The sequence below is a fragment of the Ursus americanus genome, chromosome 11, assembly GCF_024610735.1.
Source record: "Ursus americanus isolate L20-20 chromosome 11, mUrsAme1.1.p, whole genome shotgun sequence".
In the NCBI taxonomy this organism is placed as follows: domain Eukaryota; kingdom Metazoa; phylum Chordata; class Mammalia; order Carnivora; family Ursidae; genus Ursus; species Ursus americanus.
Window position 1 is genome coordinate 62,233,270 of NC_142137.1, and position 22,552 is coordinate 62,255,821.

Genomic DNA, 22,552 nt, shown 5'->3' on the forward strand with positions numbered 1-22,552 from the left:
TAGAACATCAATGAAGTTTTCCTGGAAGAGAAGATTTTCGCTCACTAATAAAATCATCACAAACAAAAGTCTGGTTTAAGAAACCATTAGAAATTATAGTAAAAGCCCATAATACGGTTTACCTACGTGTACAGCCCTAGCATATGGGTAGTCATATTTTTACGTAACTCAAGCATTCTGAAGATGCCTGCCAGAGGACAAATGGAATCTGAAATCCAGCTCCCACCTTGGCTTTTCCCAGAGCAGTTGTTTTCTCCCGCAGCTCCGCGTATTGCCTTTCAGATTCATTTAGGCTGGCTTCCACACTGTCCATCCAACTGGAAAACTGTCGAACATCATCCTGGTAACTTGTCCACTTAGAAAGAGCTCCTTCGAGTTGACTGAAAGGTATGAGAAAGGGCAATAATCTACATTGAGAAGCCACGTAAGACCAATCTGTCCAATCTCTATAACGCACCTGCTCTGTCCACTCTGCCAGCAGGGAGCCCACGGATCAGGACCAGGGCCAGCTGGGAGGGGCGGAATGGCCAGGGCTTCTCAAATCTGAATCTGGGTTCCTGGGAGGCATAACCCCAGGGAGCAAGGGACAGTGAAGTCCAGGCTGACAGGTGGAATAATGGGACTAGACATCAAACTTAAAATCAATAAGCAGGTCACCCGAGACATGGGGAGAGGCTTGAGGGCAAAACTGGGAGAGATCCACTGTGTGAGGCTTCTCTGGAGCCAAGACCCTATGGAGGAAGAGAATCAACACTTAACTCCATCAAGTTGAGCAGGACATCCAGAGGAGAGCAAAAAGGAATAAATAAAAGAAGGAAGAACCAAGCAAGAACAAGCACAGTAACTATCTTGCATGAGATTTAAAAATCAGAAAATCACAATGGAAAAATAGGGTCACGTTTTCTGAGCTGGTCTAACTTGATTATTTCTGTTCCAGATAAATTAAGTACTCCTTCTGTCAACATAAATGTTATGTTTTCGACTCCATTAGTCATGTGTGCCTAATTTCGCTACCATACTTTGGGCTGTTTTGTAGCAGACTACTCTGCGCTCCACCCATGTTCACCCTCCAACCACCCTCCACCCATATCCACCCTCCAATACTGCTGCAGGACACTGCCGACTGGACTTCGATTGCCAGTCCCGGGCCCTCCTAGCCTGAGGGCATTCTCTGGTCCCTGGTGCCCGCTCAGCTTGAACTCAACGTAGGCGAGAAGTGCCAGGGATTGCTGCCCTCCCTGGGAGCAGCCTCCGCTGCCCTCCTGAGTCATGGGAGTTTGTTTACAAACATCCTAGTTCTCCAGTCCTCGGTGGGTGACTCGGAGACACGTGTTCTTTGATGGCTCCCAGCACTGCTCTGCCAGATTAAGTTCCAGCTGTCCGCCGGGTAACCTGCTTGAGAACATTCCCTTGATCAGCTGCCCTTCCTTCCTCATCTCTCTCCGCCGGCCCCTACTGGTGTTTTCCTAGGATTACCTCCCAAGTCAACTATTTGGTTTAAATAATGCATCTTTATGTGATGAAACCTTTCTTTAATCTTTTGACTTTTCAAGCAATCAACACTAATAAAAAGAAACATGAAGTTATATTAAAACATAGGCACGGTAAGCCAGGTCAAGCTAAATGCAAGATTGTACTTGTAAGTTTCTTTTGTTCTAATTAAAAAAAAAGAAGAGGAAGGAAGAAGGGAAGGAAGGAAGGAAAATGAAAGGAAAAGAAAGAAGGGAAGAAAACTCCAGAACAGTCTCTTACCATGCCGTTATACTGATTGTCTGGTAATGGCCTGGCAGGAGTTGGCTTTAGTTTCACTTACCTTTTACAGCGAATTGCTGCAGACAAAAGGGAAGCCCACATAGCCTTCACACTCTGCAGCTGTTGCTGAAGAGCAGGACCGCCTTCCGGAGAGGTATTCTGCAGGATGGCCTCCCCTCTGGTCACTATCATTTTCATCTGGATCTCTTTTTCCTGCTTCACCGATAATAGAGCCTATAAGAGAAAATACAGAAGTCCTTTGTCATTTGCATGTTTAGCATTTCTGGCTTGAAATGTCTCAGGGCTCCTGAAGATAGTAGAATGATGTGCACTGAGCCATGCATCTCTCGGGCTGATGGTGGCAGGTGGCAGAATCACTTGCTGGCGACTGTCAGCAACCAATCCCCAGTCACCTGCTGGTCTCCAAGTGGCCTTGGCTTTTTAGGTCTCAATTCTTCTCTGAATAATCCATTCTTTACATTGAAATTTTATTCTACTGGTTTTCTTTTTGCTTTGTTTTTTGTTTTTTGTTTTTTTTTGTCTGCTCATCAATTTTTTTTTAAAATTAGTTTCAGGGGTAGAATTTAGTGATTCATCAGTTGCATACAACACCCAGTGCTCACCGCAGCAACTGGTTTTCGATGAGAAAAATCGATTACAATAGAATTCATGGATTTTCAAAGGTCACACGATGAAGAGCTTTATAATGTTAAGGTCTCTAGCACAACAAGCCTAAAGAAATAGATCGATTATTATGTGTTACTCTATACATTGCAAGGTCTTCACAAGCACTCTTCTTTTTCTACATAAGAATGAAGTTTGAATTCGAAGTTATAAAACTGGTGTTACAACTTAAAAGGCAAAATTTCATCCTGCTCCCTAATCCGGTCACTGCCAAAGGCTACAGAGTCAGTGTCAGGCCCACGAGGCCATCACTCTGTGCTGCGGCAGGAGGGAACTGCTGGCACTTTCTCCCACACCGTGCTATTTTGTTTTCTTTGGCTTTTGCTTCTGCTGGTACCGTTCTCAAATCTCGGTTTGGGGGTGAGGCTTTCTGAGAAAGCTCTCCTAAATCCCAAGTCCCTCCCACACGTCCCACTCTTCCTTCCCTGTGTCTGCAGCACCGCAAGCACACCCCTCTCCACTATCACTGTCTTCTCTGTGTCAGCCTCCAGCCTCCAACAATTAAGTCCTAGAGGACAATGACCACAGTTGATTCATTTCTGAATCCTTGAAATCAAGACAGAGGGCCCATCTCCTATAAGACACCCGCATATGAATGTCAGGTGAATGCAGAATAGTTGTTTTATCACAAATGTGAAATAGAACTAATATGCTGGGATGGGAGAAAAATTGACTGAAGGAGACAGGCAGACAAGTGAGTTTGACCAAGATGGGAAATGTCTTGCTCTAAAAAAGTTTCATCGAAATATTTTCTAAGAATAAATGTGTCTATGATGTAATTTGAAACTCGCCCCTTAACTTGTATCAAACAAGTAACCACATTAGGTTGCAATTTTAGTTAAATTTTGTAAAGTATTTATGGGTGGACATAAATGTCTGGGGTCAAATGACTCAGGGAGGCTCTGAAAACAGGATCACACCCAAGGAACAGTCTTGGATTTGTTGTGGAAAGAGTGTGACATAATCACACCAGACAGACAGAAACTTGAGACATTTGGAGAAAAACAAATTCTGTAAATTGGAGACAATTTCTCTATAAAATGCACACCTCAAGCTTGAGCATCCTGCTGTCCAGCACGCTTTTGTCAGATGTTGGGTGGCAGTAAGAGTCCAGCATGTGAACCGCATCAGTCAGCCAGTCTTGGAGCTCTTTAATCCCGAGGGAGAACTGATTGTGTTCTGCAACAATTCTATCCAATCTTGACACTTTCTCCTGGAAATGACAGAAATCGTTTCCCAGCTGTCCGTGCCACTTTACAGCCTACAGATGTGCAAACTGTAAAGCTAACCGTTGGTTTCAAGTAACAGCAACCAGGCATAGGTTCCTGTGTTGCACAAATACGCTGCAAGTCTGTATTGATCGCAGATGTGGGAAGCGTCTTTGGAATAACTGGGTCAAAAGCCGAACAATTACAATTTACTGCTCCCACTTTAGCCACTACTCTTTTTTATGACAACTGTATTTTTTCGGAATCAGCAAAATTTCTTCCTAATGCCTTACATGGGAGATGAATCAGAGTAGTTTCTACCTTTCCCACACCACATTTGGCTCGACTGGTACCATGTACCCATGTGACCTACCTTGTAGCCAGTTCTAAAAGACAACTATCTGAGATTTTGTAATAGCCCTAAATTTTTAAAATTGGGATCACAGATATGATTCTATTTATTAATTAAAGGTTATGGCCAACAAAGTGAAGATTTAACGACTATGTTTACAGCTTTTAAAGCATTCAAGTATCTACTGATTTTTGACATCTAAATAAATACAAAGGAAGAGAAAGATGTCCTTAATTCTTTCTAATTTCAGATATATCCCAGATTTTCTAAAGACAAAAAAGAAGTAACTTATTCAAGGAAAAAAATGGGTATAAACATAGACTATTTACTGCAAGACCTATACTAGCGTAACTGTCTCAATGATGCTTTATCAAGGACCCAAATTAGCAGACCAGAAGTAAGTCCACACTAAAATAGGTGAAGCCATATTACAGCAGATTCCCTACATTCTAAGATCTGAAATGCCAAAGAGAAGTATAGGGAACAAATGTTACAAGCCACAGAAAGCTCAAGGTAGACCTGCCCCATGAAGTTCAAGATGATCCTGCATTACACCTGCTGAATATTCTAAATTAGGTCATGGGGGTATCCCATTTACTTTTTTCTAAGCTGTTAGAAAAGATATTTAATCAGTTATATGAATCATTGCTGATTTTGAGCTCTACTCCAGAACCTGAAATGAAACTCTCAATCAACACATCCTTGACAACTATGATTTTAAAAATTATCCCAAACTCATTATATTCAATCCACTAAATTTGAATTACTTTGCATTCACGTTTTTCTAAAATCACTTAACCTGAGATTGTTTAGACCCCAAACTCTGAATTTTGCCAGTGTTTACACTTTGAATCTTCAAGATAAAATCCCTGGGGAACATACCACTTCAGTATTGAAGACAGTATTTTGTGCAATAATAAAGACTGGAAGTCTCTTCAGTCTTTGAAACCTCCCTTGCTTCTTTTCAGGCAACCACGTTAAGGTGACGCAGCACAATGCGTGACTCAGACTGGAGGCTGGGAAGGACACTTACACGCCTCATTCCTGACCCCGAGCACATGCTCGCACAACCCTACCGAGACTCCAGACCTGGCCTCGGTACCACACACACACACACACACACACACACGGAGCACATGGCAGGCGTTACCTTCGTTAAATTGCTTAGAGCTAGATACTGAGAAGACAGCTGCGACACTCTGTGCATAAAGCTCTTGCTGGCAGCTTGTCCTTCCCACAGCTGCTGAGCTTTCTCTCTTAGCCTGTTGAGCTGAGGCTCGTAGCAGTTTATTTCCTCAAGGACAGACTGAAAAGCACAAGCAAGTTACTAGTGAGAGGCTGGGGAAAAGCACATCGCGGACGAAGCTTTGGCCCAAAGAACACGGAAATAAACATGGCGAGCAACGGGTGTGCCTGGAAGGCTTTGTTATTTCCAGGCTACACACGGTTTAGACTACAGGACGGAAACAGATCGCACCTCAGAGGAAAGGCAGAAAACATAAAATCTGTCAGAAATCAGGAAGGGGTAGGGTCCATCTCCAGACAGCATAACCTAACTCCAGGGTCCGCCTGAAAGCAAGGTGGTACAGAGGATAGGGGTAAAGACGTTCCAGAAGGGCGGAGAGCTCAGTACCTGGAGCTTCTGCTGCTCCCTCCTCTTGGCGGGAAGATCGTACAGGCGATTGCTGCTTTCCTGCACCAACTTCTCCGTTTTACTCAGCCAGTCCTGGACAGGCTCCGCACTTACTTCAAAGTCCTTCATTTGGATCTTTAGATTCTATGAGGTTTTAGATCACGTTAGGGATAAAAAAAAAATTAATACCAAGTCCAAAGTCCTTCACTTGGCATTGAAAGCCTACCACAGTCTGGCCCCCTAGCCCTTCTCCCCTTTTCCCTTGTCCCCAATGTATAGAACATTCTTTCACCCTAGCACCTGTATAATTTTTGAACATCCTTTTAGGCACAAGTTTTTCAAAAGGGAGTTTTTGCCTCATTATGCAGCCCACAGCAGAGTTCACACCCACTTCTCAACTTCTGTCACGTTTGTTGTTAATACCAGTCACTGTGTGCTTTATCACAGACTAGGCTGGACTGTGAGTTTTCACCTCACGCAGGCACCCCTAGCTTACAAGCTCCGTGAGGGGAGGGCCTGGGACTCACCATTGGTAACTTGTAGAAATATAAGTAAATATTAACAAACATGTTGTCAATTTTGATTAATGATGGGACAAGAAATAGCATATGGTTTGTATGCTTATTATGTTTTTAATAAACAGTTTGTTTATTCTAATTTATAAAGATACAAAAAAATACCAAATAGTGTTCTGTGTTTATCACATAAGCTGTGACTACATTCATAGATACTTTGTAGCTATTAATAGCTATAAAATGCATTTGATAAAGTTTTATACGGTGCCATTTAACTTTAGCAAAGGTGTCTATATCCACTCTTAACTTATAAAAATGCTAGACTGAAGTGAATTTGAAATTTATGTTACTATGTGAACATACTAAAGGCTTTTGAACTTAAATTTAAATTTAAATCAGAGCTTGAGGTAGTACTGTCAAAGAGATAATCTATAAATTTAGCCAAAAAGCTAAGGGGTAAGAGCTGCAGTAGCCTGTGGGAGAACCGCTCAAGGTTCTGTCCATATCTGATCCGGATTGTCTACAATGTGGGAGAGTCATACCTGCCATGGTCACCTCTTAGGGACACGGGAAGCTGTAGAAATGCTTTGGAAAACTAAAAGTGCTTCACAAATGTAAGATATCAAGGTAATTCTTCGTGCATTCTACTAAAATTTAAGCTTCATGAGGCCAGGGGTTCTATTCTGTTTTATTATCTGCTATTATCTCCAGAGCTTAGAATAGTCCTTGGCAGATGGAAGATGCTCAATAAATACTTGTTGAAAAATTAAATAAATTCATAAATTCAAGGTGATTCCATCATTCTGCTACTGAAGTTTCATGGGGCTCCTAATGACAAACTGGAGAGCATTATAAGGAATTTAGTTCTACAAAGAAATGGAGCTAAGAAGCAGAGCATTAGAGATCTAAGGCAAGATAGGTAGGTTCCTCAGGTAAGAAGTGAAGTCAAAGGGTGTGAGCAGGGGCCCTGGGGAACAGGAATAAGAGCCTGACACTAAATTAAATAGCTCCTAACATTTCTCATATACTTCCTGTGGTAGACAGGGCTGTAGAGGTGTCCCATTAAATGTTCATTCTGCACGTTTGCAATTATTTCTCCTGAGGTTTCGATGACCACCTACAAACTCCTGAAACCTCACATTTATAGAACTGCATTTATGCAACATATTAAGCCAGAGTGCCTAGGTTTGAACCCGTCTCCATCACTTACTAGCAGTGAAAACTTGGCAAATTATTCAATCACCTTTTGCCTTAATATCCTCATCCTCGACACAGAAATAAGAGTGTTTGTACCTTGGAGAATGGTTGTGAGGATTCCATGTACTGATGCATGTTCACTGCTCACGCTGGTGCTGGCTCTGCTAAATGTTCACTGTCATTGCTGTTGGAGCTCTACCCTCTCTGTTGGACTTTGTACTCATGGTCACTGCTACTTTCCTGGCATTACCTGCTGAATATCTTTCAGGCCCATCTAACTGAACGTATATTATATTGAATTAATTTTTGCTATCCCCTCCAAAACTACGTTTTCTACCATATTCATGTCTCAGATAATAGCACCATTCATGCCATCTTCCAAACTAGAAACTAGACTGAAACTCGGCTTCTCCTTCTACCCCAAGGCCCTCAGTGAATTAGCTACCAAATCCTATCGTGTTTTACCTTAGGGATAAATTTTCTATCCATTATCATTTCCCTAGTTCCTGCCCTCATCCCTCTCATCTGGAACATTATGAGAAGCTTTCTCTAGTCTCGCAGCTTCCCCATTCTTGTCTACACTGTGGTCAGAGTTGACATGTTTATCTCCAGCTTGAAGACCAGTACGATCCTCACTCAGCCTTTTTCAGCTAGGATTTTGAGAGAGAATTAAGCCCTCGTGTCCTAAAGCATCCATTCTGTGTAATGAATTAACCTCTCTCCTATGCATGTAAAATGGTATGGGTTATGTTACGTCCTTGGGAAAATTGGGAACATAAATGCTGTTCAGGGATTCAGATTAAAAAAAAAAAAAAACCTGATAAGAGTCACGATCAAATTGCTTAGTATACAAGACATTTCCTTTTTTGCCCTAATCTTCATTTCCCATCTTATCTTTGTTGTTCCTCCCACAAAACCCCACATGGATGTCAAACTTCTCAAAGTCCCCCATTGTTGACACTCACAACACTCTGGTCCTGCACATCCAGTTCCTTCTGCCTGAAATGCAGGTCATCTTGGAAATTCAAAGAATGTTTAGCCTTCAAGGTTCAATTAAAATGTCACCTTTCTGGTAACTTTCCTCGATTTCTCCGAGTGGACTTACTTGGATTGTCCTCAGTGACTACCATAACCTGAATGTATCTGTATTATATTGCAATCATCTCTTTATAGACTATTTCCCTCTCTAGAAAATAAACTCCCTGAGGAAAGGCAAGAGACTAACCCTTTTGCATTCCTAACATAGTAGCTGGCACATATTGTTTTCTATTTCATTCCTAATAGAAATGAAGGTAGGACAGGGGGGAGAAAAAAGGGAAGGAAGATAATAAGGACGGCAGAAAGTCAGGTTATTCTCCACCTACCCATTTACTCCTGGACATCCCTTGGACTAGGTAATCATGCCATCAATGCTAGATGTACTACCTTCAACAATAAATGCTTCAGAGCTCAAGCCACATTACACTAATGATCTCTGTAAGGTTATGATTCAATTTCTAGGCACTGCACAATGGTTACCGCTCTCTATTAAATGGAAGATGCCTGCCATGAAAGAATAGCCACCATTACAGAGAAGAATTACAATAGTCTTGGGCTAGGGAACAATCGAGGGAACACACATTTTCTCTTTCCAGATATTAATTCTCTATTATTATTCTTTTCCATCTGCATTAATTATGATCATAATCAAATAAAGGATCTATCCTGCCATGAAGTGTTGGTTGAAAGGGAAAAAACTATTCTCCATGCCTCTAAATTTTCCCCTAAGAGTTGATACAAAAAACAAGTGATCTCACAAGAAAAAAACAAAACAAAAACAATTGCATCATGGCAGGAGTTATGATTATAATAAATTCAACTTATGTTGTCTCTGGATAAAAGAAATTTGCATAATCATTGGCTCTTTGCATACAACCTACTGCTTTATATCTGCATTAGTTATAATATATTTTATCATCCATAGCATTTTATAGTCTTAGATGGGTATTCCTGTTCATTCTCCTAGAATGACTTCCAAACTTGAGGGATTTCAAATGAATGATTAAGTGATATTGTTTAAACGCAAAAACCAACTGTTTCTGGTGGGACAGTGCAAGCCTATGACAGTCCCTACCAGGCAAGCTCTCAAATTCCTCAGTGAGGTTCCTACTTCAAAAACTGAGCTGTTTCTTATAGTTGCCCAGTTATCCATTAATATTCAGAGAGGAATGACCAAAATCATTGGCAACCGTATTTAGATATATTGAAAGTGTGGTTTTGACTGACAACAACGAACTACAGAGAACGTGTCCGTGTGCCTGGCTATGTCATACCTCTAGGGCAGATTCCTTCTGGTGGAGATTTGAATGAAAATTTTTCCAATCTTCTTTTGCAGTTGCAACTTTGGCCTGGATGCCATCAGCTTTCTCTTTGGTCAACAGAGTACTCAAAAGTTCTCCTTTAGACAACATCATGTTAAGCTTGTGCTGTCCATTTTCACTTTCTGACAAAAATTCCTACAAAGAAAAAGGCTAAGATCAGGCATAATAAAATGCTCTGTGCTTTAAAATATGTTGTCTACTTATTTCTTGATATAATCAAAGAGAAGAAAGAAATGATTTTTAGTGCACATATTAAATGACTAAGACTCTTTTACCCTCTTTTAGACATTGGGAAAAATAATCTTATGTACCTGATATGGTTATTGTGAAAATTAAATGAGAAAATCTGGTTAGGGTGCTCAGAACAATGCTTGTCATATATAAGGGCTTTTATTAGTTCCTACATCCCTATTAATACATAAAAATGGCACACATTTAGACAAATGGACTAGTTTCTCTTCACATACACAATTAATTGTTTCAAGCAGGGATTTATTTGAAATTTGAGTTTCTTTTTTTTTATAATAATATTTTATTATATTATGTTAGTCACCATACAGTACATCCCTAGTTTTTGATGTAAAGTTCCATGATTCATTACTTGCGTATAACACCCAGTGCACCATGCAATATGTGCCCTCCTTAATACCCATCACCAGCCTATCCCATCCCCCCACCCCCTCCCCTCTGAAGCCCTCAGTTTGCTTCCCAGAGTCCATAGTCTCTCATGGTTCATTCCCCCTTCTGTTTACTCCCCCCCTTTCTTCTTCCCTTTCTTCTCCTACCGATCTTCCTACTTCTTATGTTTCATAAATGAGTGAAATCATATGATAATTGTCTTTAATTTGAGTTTCTTAAGCACGAATTTAATATGCTTATAAAAAGATCAAGAGGCATCTTTTTAATTCACGTAAGCACTGTTATTAGCAGTAATTGTTGGCACTCTCACCTGTATTTTCTGAAGACTTGTTGAAACTTCATTAATATTTTGAGGTATATCGAAACATTTGGCAGTAGTGATTTTTGCGTTAACCAACCACTGCTGGAAATCCTTGAAGGCTCTTCGAAATCTTTGTTGTAAAATCTGTTCTCTATTCTGACAGCCCTTGGATGCTTGCAAACAAAGACTTACACCAGGATTTGAAATGTTTAAGGGAAGGAAAAAAATGATAAGATAGATTAAAATAAAGTTTGATAGAATCAACAGTTCTTAGAGTATGCAGTCACATTTAGCAATGCAGTTAATGATTAATTTATCATGCCTTAAAATAAACACACTTCTGGCTGCTTATTTGTATAAAAATTTTTTGCAGACCAATAAGGTTCATGCTCACCAATTATATTCTTTAATCAAGGCAGAAACTTTTCCACTGTATGTACTTAGGTCTCTGGAAAATCGACAAAGCTCATTCAGCTGAGACTTAAGATCCTCTGTTTTAGGCTCTGCTTTTTGTAGGGCATCCAGTATCTCCTAGTAGGAAATAGCAAGACAGAGGAGGAAGCGCTTAAACTGGGTAGTTTCCACAGCCTCACACTATACATGCATAAATCATATTATAAATTATTAGTGAGGGAAGAACCAACATAATAGATTCAGGAAATAAATGCATCCTATTTTCAGGATTCCTCACGGCAAATAACAGCACTTGGCTTACTTATATCTTTTTCTAAGCATGGATAGGCACTCCAGCATCGAGTGTCACCAAGTAATCAAATGATCACGTGGTCAAGTAAGTCAAAGTGGGACAAGAAAAAGGAAAGAGAAAATAACCTAAATTGCCTAATAACAGTTTGGGCCACTGGAAGATAGGTATATTGTTTCAAGGTAAAGAGAAATCATTTCCAAGCAAAGTGATACTTATTTTGGATTTAAAAAATAAATGTAGCAATTGATTTTACATAGTATATATAGTTAACTTTCACACTAAAAATGTCTTATAGCCTGCAGATCTGATTTAACTAGTAATCCATTCATTTCATAGTTTTATTCACAGTCACCAAATATTTGCTAAATGTCTGCTATGTTCTAGCCATTTTTCTGAATTCTAGGATCCTCCCAAAGTGACTGAAGATATGAATCCTGTACTTGAAGAGCTCACAGTTTAAGAGATGAGAAAGACACATGAATAATCACAATCCTGTGAATATCTAACCCAACCTAAAGTTTTGAGACTTGACAAGTACATCTCTAAAATCAAGGCCATGATCCCTTGAGTTACACACTATGGGATTGTCACAGGAACAAATGAGAGCACAAATGTCAAGAGCTTCACACAATTCCTGGCACACTGATAAACGCCTAACTAGTAAAAACAGCAGGTAAACAATGCCCAAATATTTAAGTGGGACTATATAAATAATGGTATCGCAACAGGAAAAAAAATTGAGGATAGTGATGAAGTGAAGTGATGGTGATGAAGAAGATGAGTGACTCAGGTGGCTGTTGGTGTTACTATTTGTGTTCTCAGATTTTTATCTACACATGGCCTAGATTTGTAGGAAAACCACACCTCCCAACAAGTCAGATCTGTGCTGCATACTTCATCCTAATAAACGGCTCCACCGTCCTCCCACTGATCTAAATCAGAAAACTAAGCTACATCTTGGCCTTGCCAAGAGACAAGAGACAACAAAGTGCAGTCTGCTCTGTCTTAGCTCTCTTTCAGTGACTTTCCCTCTGCACCCGACTCAGTCTCCGTTTGCACATCGGTCATTTCTTTCTGGAATGACACGATGTCCTCTCAATTTGAAACCGTTCTCCAGTTTTCCCTCCCGTGTTTTCTTGTTCCTTGCCAATTTTGGATCCTGGGACTATTCCTCCACCTCACCTACCTGGTCGGTTTGTAACAGACTTCGAGACTCAGCTCAGATAACAACTCCTCTAAGCACTCTGCCTTCCTTCCCACCTCTTGGTGGTGGCTTCTCACTTGAAGACACACAGCACCTCATCAGCTCATCACAATCGAGCATCCCCATTGGCTTTGAACTCACTGGCCTTTCCACCTAGACTGGGATTCTGAGAGAGGGGTGGTGTTCTCTTGGTTTTAAAATTCTTTATTTATCCTAGTGTCTGGGCTAGAGGAGTCTAAGATATTTTTATTTACAAAATTCATAATAACTAGAAAGTTTCTCTCTGAAACTCCAGATGCTAAACTAGTAGCTACTATTTTATACTATATTGTATCTTTTATTTAAGGAAGAACTTAGAACTGTCGAAACTTAACCACATACCAAAAAGTAAAAAAGCAAGCAAACAAACAAACAAAAAACACCAGAGTTTCAAAGTAGTTACTTATAAAGTAGATGATATCAAAAGAAAAAAAGCTTTGGACCAAAATTTTACACTAAACAAATTTCCATAACTTCATCATGAATTAAAGCATTTTAGTAGAGTCTTTCATTATATAAACATCAGGTTACATATTTCTGTTTCAGTTAAGTCCTAGAATGCATATTTTCTTCCCTTAGAGGTTATAAAGGTGAAGAAATTGGCTACATTTCAAACACTAATAACCTAATAGATATTAAGAGATGAATTTTACAAACACAGTAAACATTTTTTGCAACATGACTTTATATAGTTTATAGATGATGATCCATTTTTACATTTTGAAATATTTCTTGGGTATCACATCACTTAATTGCAAAAGAGAAAGTAAACCCTTGTGAAGGTTTGTGACTATTATGACTGTCAACAATAACAAGCCCTCCCCAACAGCAAAACAATGCTGTAAGAATCCTAACAAATTCATTATTTTGTAAAACTTTTCCTATGTATTCATTGTAATGAACCGGCTTTGATTGAGATATAATTGACATACGGCATTGTAACAAGTTTAAGATATACAGTGTGCTAATTTGATACATTTATATATTGCAAGATGATTACCTGCCCCCCCAGCATTAGCTAACACCTCTATCCCATCACATAATTACCATTTCTTTCTTAGACTGTTAATAAAAATAAGAGAAAAGGTGAGCATTGAGAGGTAATGTACTATTGTCATCAAAAGCATGAGCTCTGGAGCCAAACCTAGAAGTAGATCTAAGCAGAGGGCCATCATCTTTCAATCGTAAGTAAAACTAAAAGCCCATATTTACTTTTGCATTATCATGGGGATTTTTTATAGGTCTCATTTATAACTTTTACTAATAGTATCAATGCAAAAAATAATGATCGCTCCGAATAGTAATGTAAGTTAAATACCAACAAATCTTTTTTTTTTAATGTCACTCCTACTAATGATAGGGAAAGGAAGAGATACAAAATAGAATTTAAAAATTATAACTGATTTTTTTTTCTATCAGAGTAATACTGACCACATGGAACAATCACCAACTTCCTTGTCTTCCTTTTACAGAATCGCTTTATACACTTTATTCTGGTGTTTGAATCTAAAGGACAGGGCAGGCTTCAGGAAAAAAAAAAAAGCTAGAAACATAATAAATAAAATAGCCTAAAGAGATAATAATAAAGTTTTATTTTGTGATGTGCTATATTTATTTGAAATAACTGATTTAAAACAAGACAATGTTGGAAATACTGCATGACTTTCTCACTGGCTGAAGCTATTTTGAAATGATTATAACATAAATAGAAACAGAGAAGTTTACTTCACTGAAACTTCCTTTTAAGGACATCCATGGTTCTGAGTGTTATAAAACTGCAAATAACAACAGTGTTTTGAAGATACCATTTAACAGTAAATGAAAGGATTTTAAGCTTCTGCTCTTTCTTCACGATCCTTTCCACGCTTTGTTACATTCATGTTCTGAAAGAGCTGCCATTGGTTTAAAAAAAAAGGTCTGGAAGACAACCCGAGAGCATGACACAGGAGTTATGCTGATGGGTTAATTCAAGCACAGCTGTCAAAACCACCCCTAGGAGAGCTAATCAGGGTGAAAACTAATAGTTGTGCTTTAGGAGATTATCAAATGCTTCTTTTAAGCTATAACTTCAATCATTTAATTGTTGGAAATAATTCCCTGGCAGAAAACCAGCTATGACTCTCCGTCTATTTATGCCTCTACCCACAGGCTAGTTTTCAGGCTGAATGGCTGAATACAATATTACAGACTCGTACACCATAAGAATGAAAGTAAAATGTCTGCACGAACAATCCATGTTTCCTACAGTAAATCATAACTCCTTCTCCCCACATCTTTAGTTTTTACAGTAGTTTGACTTAGGAGAAAAGAAAACAAATCAGATTCGAAAATTCAGTTAGGTAAATACTTATTTCTTTTTAGTCTGAATGGTGCATGTTTTTAGTTAGAAACATTTTTTTTTTTTTTAAGCAAGAGTGAGAACCAAACAAAATTGTTAGCATAACCACCAACAGAAAACAGGAAGCCAACTTACGTGTCCTTTCTGCCAGCATTCCACTATCTCCTGATCCGTGTGCTTGCCTTCCAGGAGGGCTAACTGCTGGGCCCACGTTGTCAGAAGGGCACTGAACTGATCCAGCGCCTGCTCGAGATGAGCCACCTGGCCCGAGAACTCCTGCTCCGAAAGGGCCATTTGGCTAACCAGGTTCTCCAAGCTGGTCTGCGTCTGGAGTACACTGTCTTCCCACTGCTTCCAGTCGGCGCGCAGGGCCTGCATCTCCGCGTCCACGAGCTCACACCCACTGGCACTTGTGTTCTGTTTCACTGCCGGAGCCAGCGACTCCACTCTGCTTAGGCGGCTTGCACCAATCTCTCTGGAATCCATCAGCTCCTGTAATGGAACATCGTCATGGCAACCAAGGAGGCTGTGAGTCACTTGGGCTGCAAGTTTACAAATGCGTGCTGAGGGGGACCCTGTCCTGAGGGGAAGTTTTGGCGAGGGTGCCACAAGGACCGGAATCAATTCATCCGCCCACCCCTGAGTTGGAACAGCAGAGGGTTATCATCATGAGCGCTGAGGTTTGCGGCGGAAGGAGCTGCGGGATCCCGCAATACCCTGGAACAGACTAGACGGGGACCCTGAATCAGGCATTGTTTGAATATGTGAAATTGTTTTGACAGTGATATAAACATTCGCCTGTGATGTGTTTCTCCTATAAATATGCAAATCCATGTTTCTCCCTGACTTGACAGAGGAGTGACCAAGGACCGCGGCAGAACTGTGCTCTGCTTGGGGTCTGCCCTCCATTTCATCTTCTCCCAGAAGATGGTGGCTTAAGTCAGTTCCATGCTACCAGGAATCCGGCTGAGCCATACAACCAAAGAATGAGCCCTACTCAATTTCAAACACTTCAGTACCTTAAATAAACATTTTTATAGTAACTAAAATGAATAAATCACAGAACTACTGAGTCAAAAGTTCAAAGTAACTTTTAGTCTGGGTTTATTTACTGCTATTATTTTTACTTTAAAGGAACTCACCATAAATTTAACCATTTAGGTTTAACTTTTGGGCTCAAAGCACACGAATACTCTTAAGGGCAAGATAAAATGAAAATATGCATTACAAATTAGGTAAAATAGTGGCATTTCCTTCTGAGGACAGATTCTTCTACTGAAATTTCTCTCACTGAGTTCATCATCCGGTGTTTGTATATTTACATATCTATTGCCCGAGTTAGAATTTTGTTAGTATTAATACAAAATTATGACCTCTGTCCTGGATTAAATAGAAGGAAAAGATGATTATTAGGGGAAAATTTCAAGATGAAAATCAATTACAAATTAACAAGTGTACAAAAAATAGGAACATTAAGTATGAAGCATATTATGTTAGATACAATCTGTCTTAACTAACCTACAAATATAGTTCATATTTCTTCAGATTCGCTTGAAATAAATATACCTTCTCATAATTATATGTAAAAGCCACATATTAGTATAGATCATTTAAAGGTTTTTAGTTATATTATAGTCTGAGGGGAAATCACATGAATCTTACACACAGTTAGCATTTAATATACACACCCATCCTTTCCTCAGCAGCAGGATTCTAAAAACCTGTGTGGTTTACCGGTGTATATAGTAAGTAGTTCCTTGGTTTAAAAAAAAAAAAAAAAAAAATATATATATATATATATATATATATATATATATATATATATGGCTTTTTAGAAATATATATATGTATGTATATATATATATATGGCTTTTTAGAAAGAGCTATGTCTAATTATTGGATTTAAATACCTACAATTTGCCTTTATGACTGATTTCAAATCTGGAGTTAAGAGGGTATCAATAGTCCAAAAACAGTTTCCCAAAATACTCTCTAATGCATTATCTCAGTTTTCTTTGGCATGAAAATGGGACATTTCAATATTTGCAATCACTAATTACACTGAACCAGATTTTGAATAAGAATGTCATCATTTTTTAAAAAGATTTTATTTATTTATTTTTTTTTTGAGAGAGAAAGAGAGTGCGTGCATGTGCACACAGGGTGGGGACGGGAGGGGCCGAGGGAGAAGGAGAGAGAGAGAATCTCCAGCAGAGTCCACACTGAGCACAGAGCCGGACGTGGGGCTCAGTGCCATAACCCATGAGATCATGACCTGAGTCGAAAACAAGAGTAGGATGCTTAACTGACTGAGCCATCCAGGAGACCCAAGAATGTCATCACTGTGAAGTGTTTTGAAATGACTTGTATATGTATTTCCTTGTTTTGGATTTAACTATTTAAAAATTTCATATGCACATGCACACCCTTATACACACACATATTTGGCTTCTAAGTTGCCTATTCCTGGTGGTTGCTCTTTGGGGTGGGGAGGGACGACACTGAAAGACAGAAGAGAGGCTCATTTATTTCCTCCAAGTTTCCTCCTCACCCATGCACCAGCCTCCAGTAAGGCCTGACATGGACTTCACTTTCTCTTTCCCAAATTCCAATTTCTTTCTGCCAGCTCTTTCTCCCACATTTCCCATATTTTTGGAAGTATTTTATAAAGTATTTCAAAAAAAGAGCATAAGGTCTAGATCATCACTCTTGACTTTTCCCACACTGTCTTTCCATAGCTAATTAAATCACTCATTTGCCAAATCTACCAATTTTCTTATTGAGCATATTCCATGTGTCTAGCATAATGCCAAATGGTTTACGTGCATGATCTAATTTAGTCCTCAAACCTCTCAGTGAGGCAGGTACTATTGTTACTAATTTACCAGTTAAGGGGATGAAGTTTGAGGACATGAAGTGACTTGCACAACACAGCTAGGAAAGCAGCAGAGGCAGAATACAACATCGGGGGCTGACTCCAGAGCCTCAGCTCTAAAAGTAGAGTGAGCTGTCATTACATTTAATGTATGTTTTATAAACATACATCAGTTTGTGCATCATTGTTCCCAAATCTACTGCAGGTTCCTTGAGGGAATGTACAACCCTGGCTGAATAAATGGATAAACGGATGGACGAATAAAATATTAGTGAGAGAAAAACGTATCAAAGAAATATTTTAAAGAATCACACAGAAAATAAGAATTTCAAAAGGTGTTTTATGTGATTATCTCCTTTAAAACCTACATGGTCATTATAAGATTTAAATAATACTTTCTAGGCATTTAGAAGACAATAATAATAATAATAAAATAAATTCTCAAAATGTAGTTATTATGGTTATCATCCCTTAGTATTTTTAGGATTTTTACACTCTGATGTCCAGGGATCAGAACATGGTGTGAATCTTAAAGTCCTGACCACAATTACACTATTTATTCCCAACATTTCCTCATCCACAACTAAATCATTAAGGATTTCATCATTGCTTAATTTTTAGATTAAAATCTATTATTTTCATGGGGGGATTATTGCAATATAATATTCAAATAAGTAGAAATATACTTGTTCCAGCTCCCTCAGGTATGTGATTTCTATTTTTTAAGTTGCCCTTGTGAGGAGTAAACTAGGTGATAATTTTAATGTCTTTTAAAGCACTGTCTTCCATTATGTTCTTGTACTGTTGGCTAGGGAAGCAGAATAGAACATCTAGCATGACCTTTCCAAGTTATTGCTCAAATACATTTAACTAAGTCGTGCTATAAACTTTTCTATCACTATGCTGGAAAATAGTATCTGGTTCCATCAGCCTACCAAGCTGGCATATATTTTGTAGTCTCCTGGACTATGGCCATAAGCACATTTGCATGTGAAGTCTACACAGACAATGTTCCATTTTGCTCACAAGTGTAAAGTGTTTGAATTCCTTTTTTTCCCCTTTGCTTATGTTTATAATTTGTGAGGTGCAAGGTAATAAACATCAACAAATAGAAAATAGGAAACATTTTAAATAACAAATCTCATCCATGGTATCTTCATCACAGGTATGTCCTACTCAAGAACCAATGAAACGAAGAAGTTATAATATCTCACCTTGATTTTAGACAATTTCTTCTGGGTGGCTGACGAGTCTCCAGACATATCCGACCACCGGTGAAGCTCCTCCTTCGCTGAATGGAGCCAATCCGTGAATTCCTGGACTGCATCTAAGTACATGAGGTGATCTTTCACAATCTCTTCTACTTTCCTCATTTTCTCCTAGTAGACAAAGAAAAGCCTACTTTAACAGGCATTATTGAGAATATGAAATCAGACAAAACAACAGGTCTCTTAATGATTTCAGAAGATTTCATTCCTATTACTGAACTTTCTGTTTACATCTTAACATGAAAACATCAAATCTTAATTAGACTGAAAGGCTTTGAGGAAACAACCATTTTCCTTTAGATTTACTTTAGTGTAGGTTAGAACAAAAATCTATGCTGAATGAATATTTACTAACATCCCTCACTAATAATCCACTTAATAATAATTATTATAATAACTATTCTTATAATTCAGGCAATAATACAGTGTATTATTACTGTATTATCACAGTGCAATTACTATGTATAGTATTCTGCTCAGCACTTTAAATGCATTTTCTCATTTACTCCCCCCAAATTCCTGTGATATAGATACTATGATTAACACTGTATTGTTGGAAAGGGCATTTACAGATGTTACAGAGGTTAAGTAACATGTCCAAAGCCAGACATACAAAGAAGGGACAAAGCCAGAGTTCACATTTAGGTCTTTTTGACTCTAGAGTCATACAGCTTAACCATTATCAAAATAAAAATTAAGATAAACTAATACATAAGTTAAAAATTATAGTATTACTAACACAGAGAGTTCCCAAAAGGAAAACCAAGAAAAAGACATTGTCACAAGCACACAAAAGAAAAATCATGGGGGAAAGTAAAGATTCAGAGAGGGAACTAAAAACAATTTTGATATTACATAAAGGAGCCTATATCTGGAGAATAAGAACAGGAAAAGGCAGTTTATACTGCAGTGAGAAACGCACAAAATACATTGTACATGACAGAAATCTGAGAAGTAAATAGACTTGCATTTAATACAACAAATACAACAAATGACAACAAAAGAAAAAACTACAAATACTGACATTTGAGGCTCAATCTTACAAAGAAAAGAAATGAACTGACCAACATCCTAAGTAGAGAAAGATAAAAAACAAACAATAAAAAATAATCCCAAGACTGCAGAAAGATAAGGATTCACGGGCATTCATAGGCGAGTACGAACTTCTTGTAATAACTGTTCACTAAACGTACAAATACTTTAAGAGCAGCCAGGTCCTGTGATTCAACCCATAGTATATTCTTTTTTTTTTTTTTTTTTTTTTTTATTAGAGAGACAGAGAGAGGGAGGGGCAGAGGGAGAGGGAGAGAATCTTAAGTAGGCTCCATACCCAGTGTGGGGCCCAATATAGGGCTCTATCTCACAACCCTGAGATCATGACCTGAGCCAAAAACCAAGAGTCAGATGCTTAACCGACTGAGACACCCAGGCGCCCTGAACCTCTAGTATATTCTTTACCTGAACCTTGAAGTTTTTTCTTCAATATAAAACACTAACCTTGGAAACAGTGACTATATCATTAAACTGAGTTCTCAGTTCCTCTTGAGCTGTTTCCTTGAAAGATTCATCCTTTGTCTTCTGGGAGAGCTCCCTGGATTTTGAGGCGAGACTCTGCAGGGCTCCGGCGTGACCTTCTGCCTCCGACACAATGGACTGGAAGTGGTCCAGAAGGGAAAACTTCTCCTTCAGACCCGGCTGCGGTTGCAAGGGATGCTCTACTTTTTGATCCACTGATTCCATCCACTGCTCCAACTGGTTTTTCCACTCTAGATAGTCATTCCATTTGCTAATCACAGACTCCAAAGTGCTAGAATTAATGTCACATATTACAAAAATAAGTTATCTTGACATCTCTACTGAAACCAAGTATGAGGGCACTGCATCCATGTAAGCTGTTTTTCTGAAAGCTACTCTGTGATGAAAACACTGCTTTTAAGTGCAGGGAGAAACACTACGTCTCCAACCCACAACAGTTTCTTCAAGTGAAAATATATCTATGTTGAATATGAAGTTAAGATATTATAGTCATATAGGCATCTAGAGGTTTGCCTTCCAAGTGCTAATTGATCTAAATAAATAGACAAAGTTATGTGTTTTGTTGTTAAAACATCAGCATTGGGGCACTGATTAAATTTTATTTTATATATATATATATATTCTTATTTTTCTTGGACTCAGTTTACCTTATTCAAATCAGTTGATAACTATTTATTAACTAGAATTCAAAATTTAAGGTATTTTTTTCTAAGTAAGTAATATCCTTAGATTGATTTTCACTTAAGGATATTTATGCACAGTGTTTAGTGCTCCTGAGTTGAACACATGAAGGAAAAACGCTTACTGTAAGTCATATAAGTAATAGTTAAGTAAACAGCTCTCCAGGTTGTCAAGTAAAAGGCCCTCCAGACTGGCATCTTTAAAAAGCTTCCATTACTTAGCTTTACAAACTATTCTAAACTCATCTTCAGTGACCATTCCGAGAATCCCATGCATATAATTCCTATGATCCTGGAGTTAAATCTGTGGTAAACGTACTCCCAGCATCTCCTCAAATTGTTCGTTTTGCAAAAATAGAAACCTCAACATAAGTGCTTTTAAGTGCTATTCTTTCCTCAAAGAATTTTCCAGAAAGTACAAATCAATCTCACCTCTCCAGAAGCATCTCCAGGCCCTGCATCATCCTACAGTCCCGCACTACCTTAGTGACACAATCCAACTCAGTGTTTGAGAACGCACGCTACCCTAGCCTCTGAGCACTTAGCAAGAAGTACTTTGTTTTGATTTGTTACTTTAGCTCAATAACTGGAGAATTGCTACTACTCAATATGTGGTTGTCAAATGTAATTTCTTGCTGAAAAGGCAGAATCAAGGATTTGAATCTGCTTCTTGTATTTAACATTTTATTCCAACATCCGAAAACGATTCACCCACATTGCTACTCACTTTTACTGGAGCTGGCCCACCGCCAAGCACCGGAGGGTTAGTTCACGCTCCAGCGGTCCACACTATCACAACCATGGAGTCTGATTTTTTTTTTCTTTGCGGACCACTATGAGTTATTACTGAGATTTAAAGTCCTGCTGACTTTGGGAGTCACCACTTATGTTCCATATTTAAAGGAAACAAAACAAAACAAAGCTTCCAAAATTTTAGTCATAACCATGCTTCACTGTTTACATTGGAGTGGGAATTGCGGTGTTGTTTTGTTTAGTTTTGTGATGAACTTTAATCTTATCTTCATCTATTTATATGCTATTCATTTACTTATTACTAAACACACATTTCTCCAGTGACCTAACACTATATATAGCCTTCAGAATATGGCTTCTGGAAGGTAATTTAGTATCATTCTCACTGCAGGTCATTTATCTAACCAGCCGGCCAGATTACTTGTGGATACTTGGAAAAGAGAGGAAGGTAGAAATCACGACTCCTAAATGTAACAGCAACAACACCACCTGGTGTAACTCAGTAGTTTCTC

The 22,552-nt window shown here is 38.6% G+C and overlaps 1 protein-coding gene across 12 annotated transcripts in view; it reads right to left on the reverse strand.

Moving 5' to 3' along the window:
• Window positions 1–22,552, reverse strand: part of SYNE1 (spectrin repeat containing nuclear envelope protein 1) — a 443,290-nt gene that overhangs the window by 203,495 nt on the left and 217,243 nt on the right. For 11 of the 12 annotated variants that reach the window (XM_045805371.2, XM_045805374.2, XM_045805375.2 and 8 more), the window contains 11 exons: window positions 20,569–20,878; window positions 19,018–19,182; window positions 15,064–15,420; window positions 11,036–11,172; window positions 10,651–10,828; window positions 9,654–9,836; window positions 5,630–5,773; window positions 5,147–5,302; window positions 3,485–3,649; window positions 1,814–1,986; window positions 227–380 (listed from right to left, as the gene is read on the reverse strand). In XM_045805371.2, the coding sequence (XP_045661327.2) occupies window positions 227–380; window positions 1,814–1,986; window positions 3,485–3,649; window positions 5,147–5,302; window positions 5,630–5,773; window positions 9,654–9,836; window positions 10,651–10,828; window positions 11,036–11,172; window positions 15,064–15,420; window positions 19,018–19,182; window positions 20,569–20,878 (2,122 nt within the window). The remainder of the gene's footprint in view (window positions 1–226; window positions 381–1,813; window positions 1,987–3,484; window positions 3,650–5,146; window positions 5,303–5,629; window positions 5,774–9,653; window positions 9,837–10,650; window positions 10,829–11,035; window positions 11,173–15,063; window positions 15,421–19,017; window positions 19,183–20,568; window positions 20,879–22,552) is intronic. The other variant, XM_045805377.2, reaches the window with a different exon arrangement.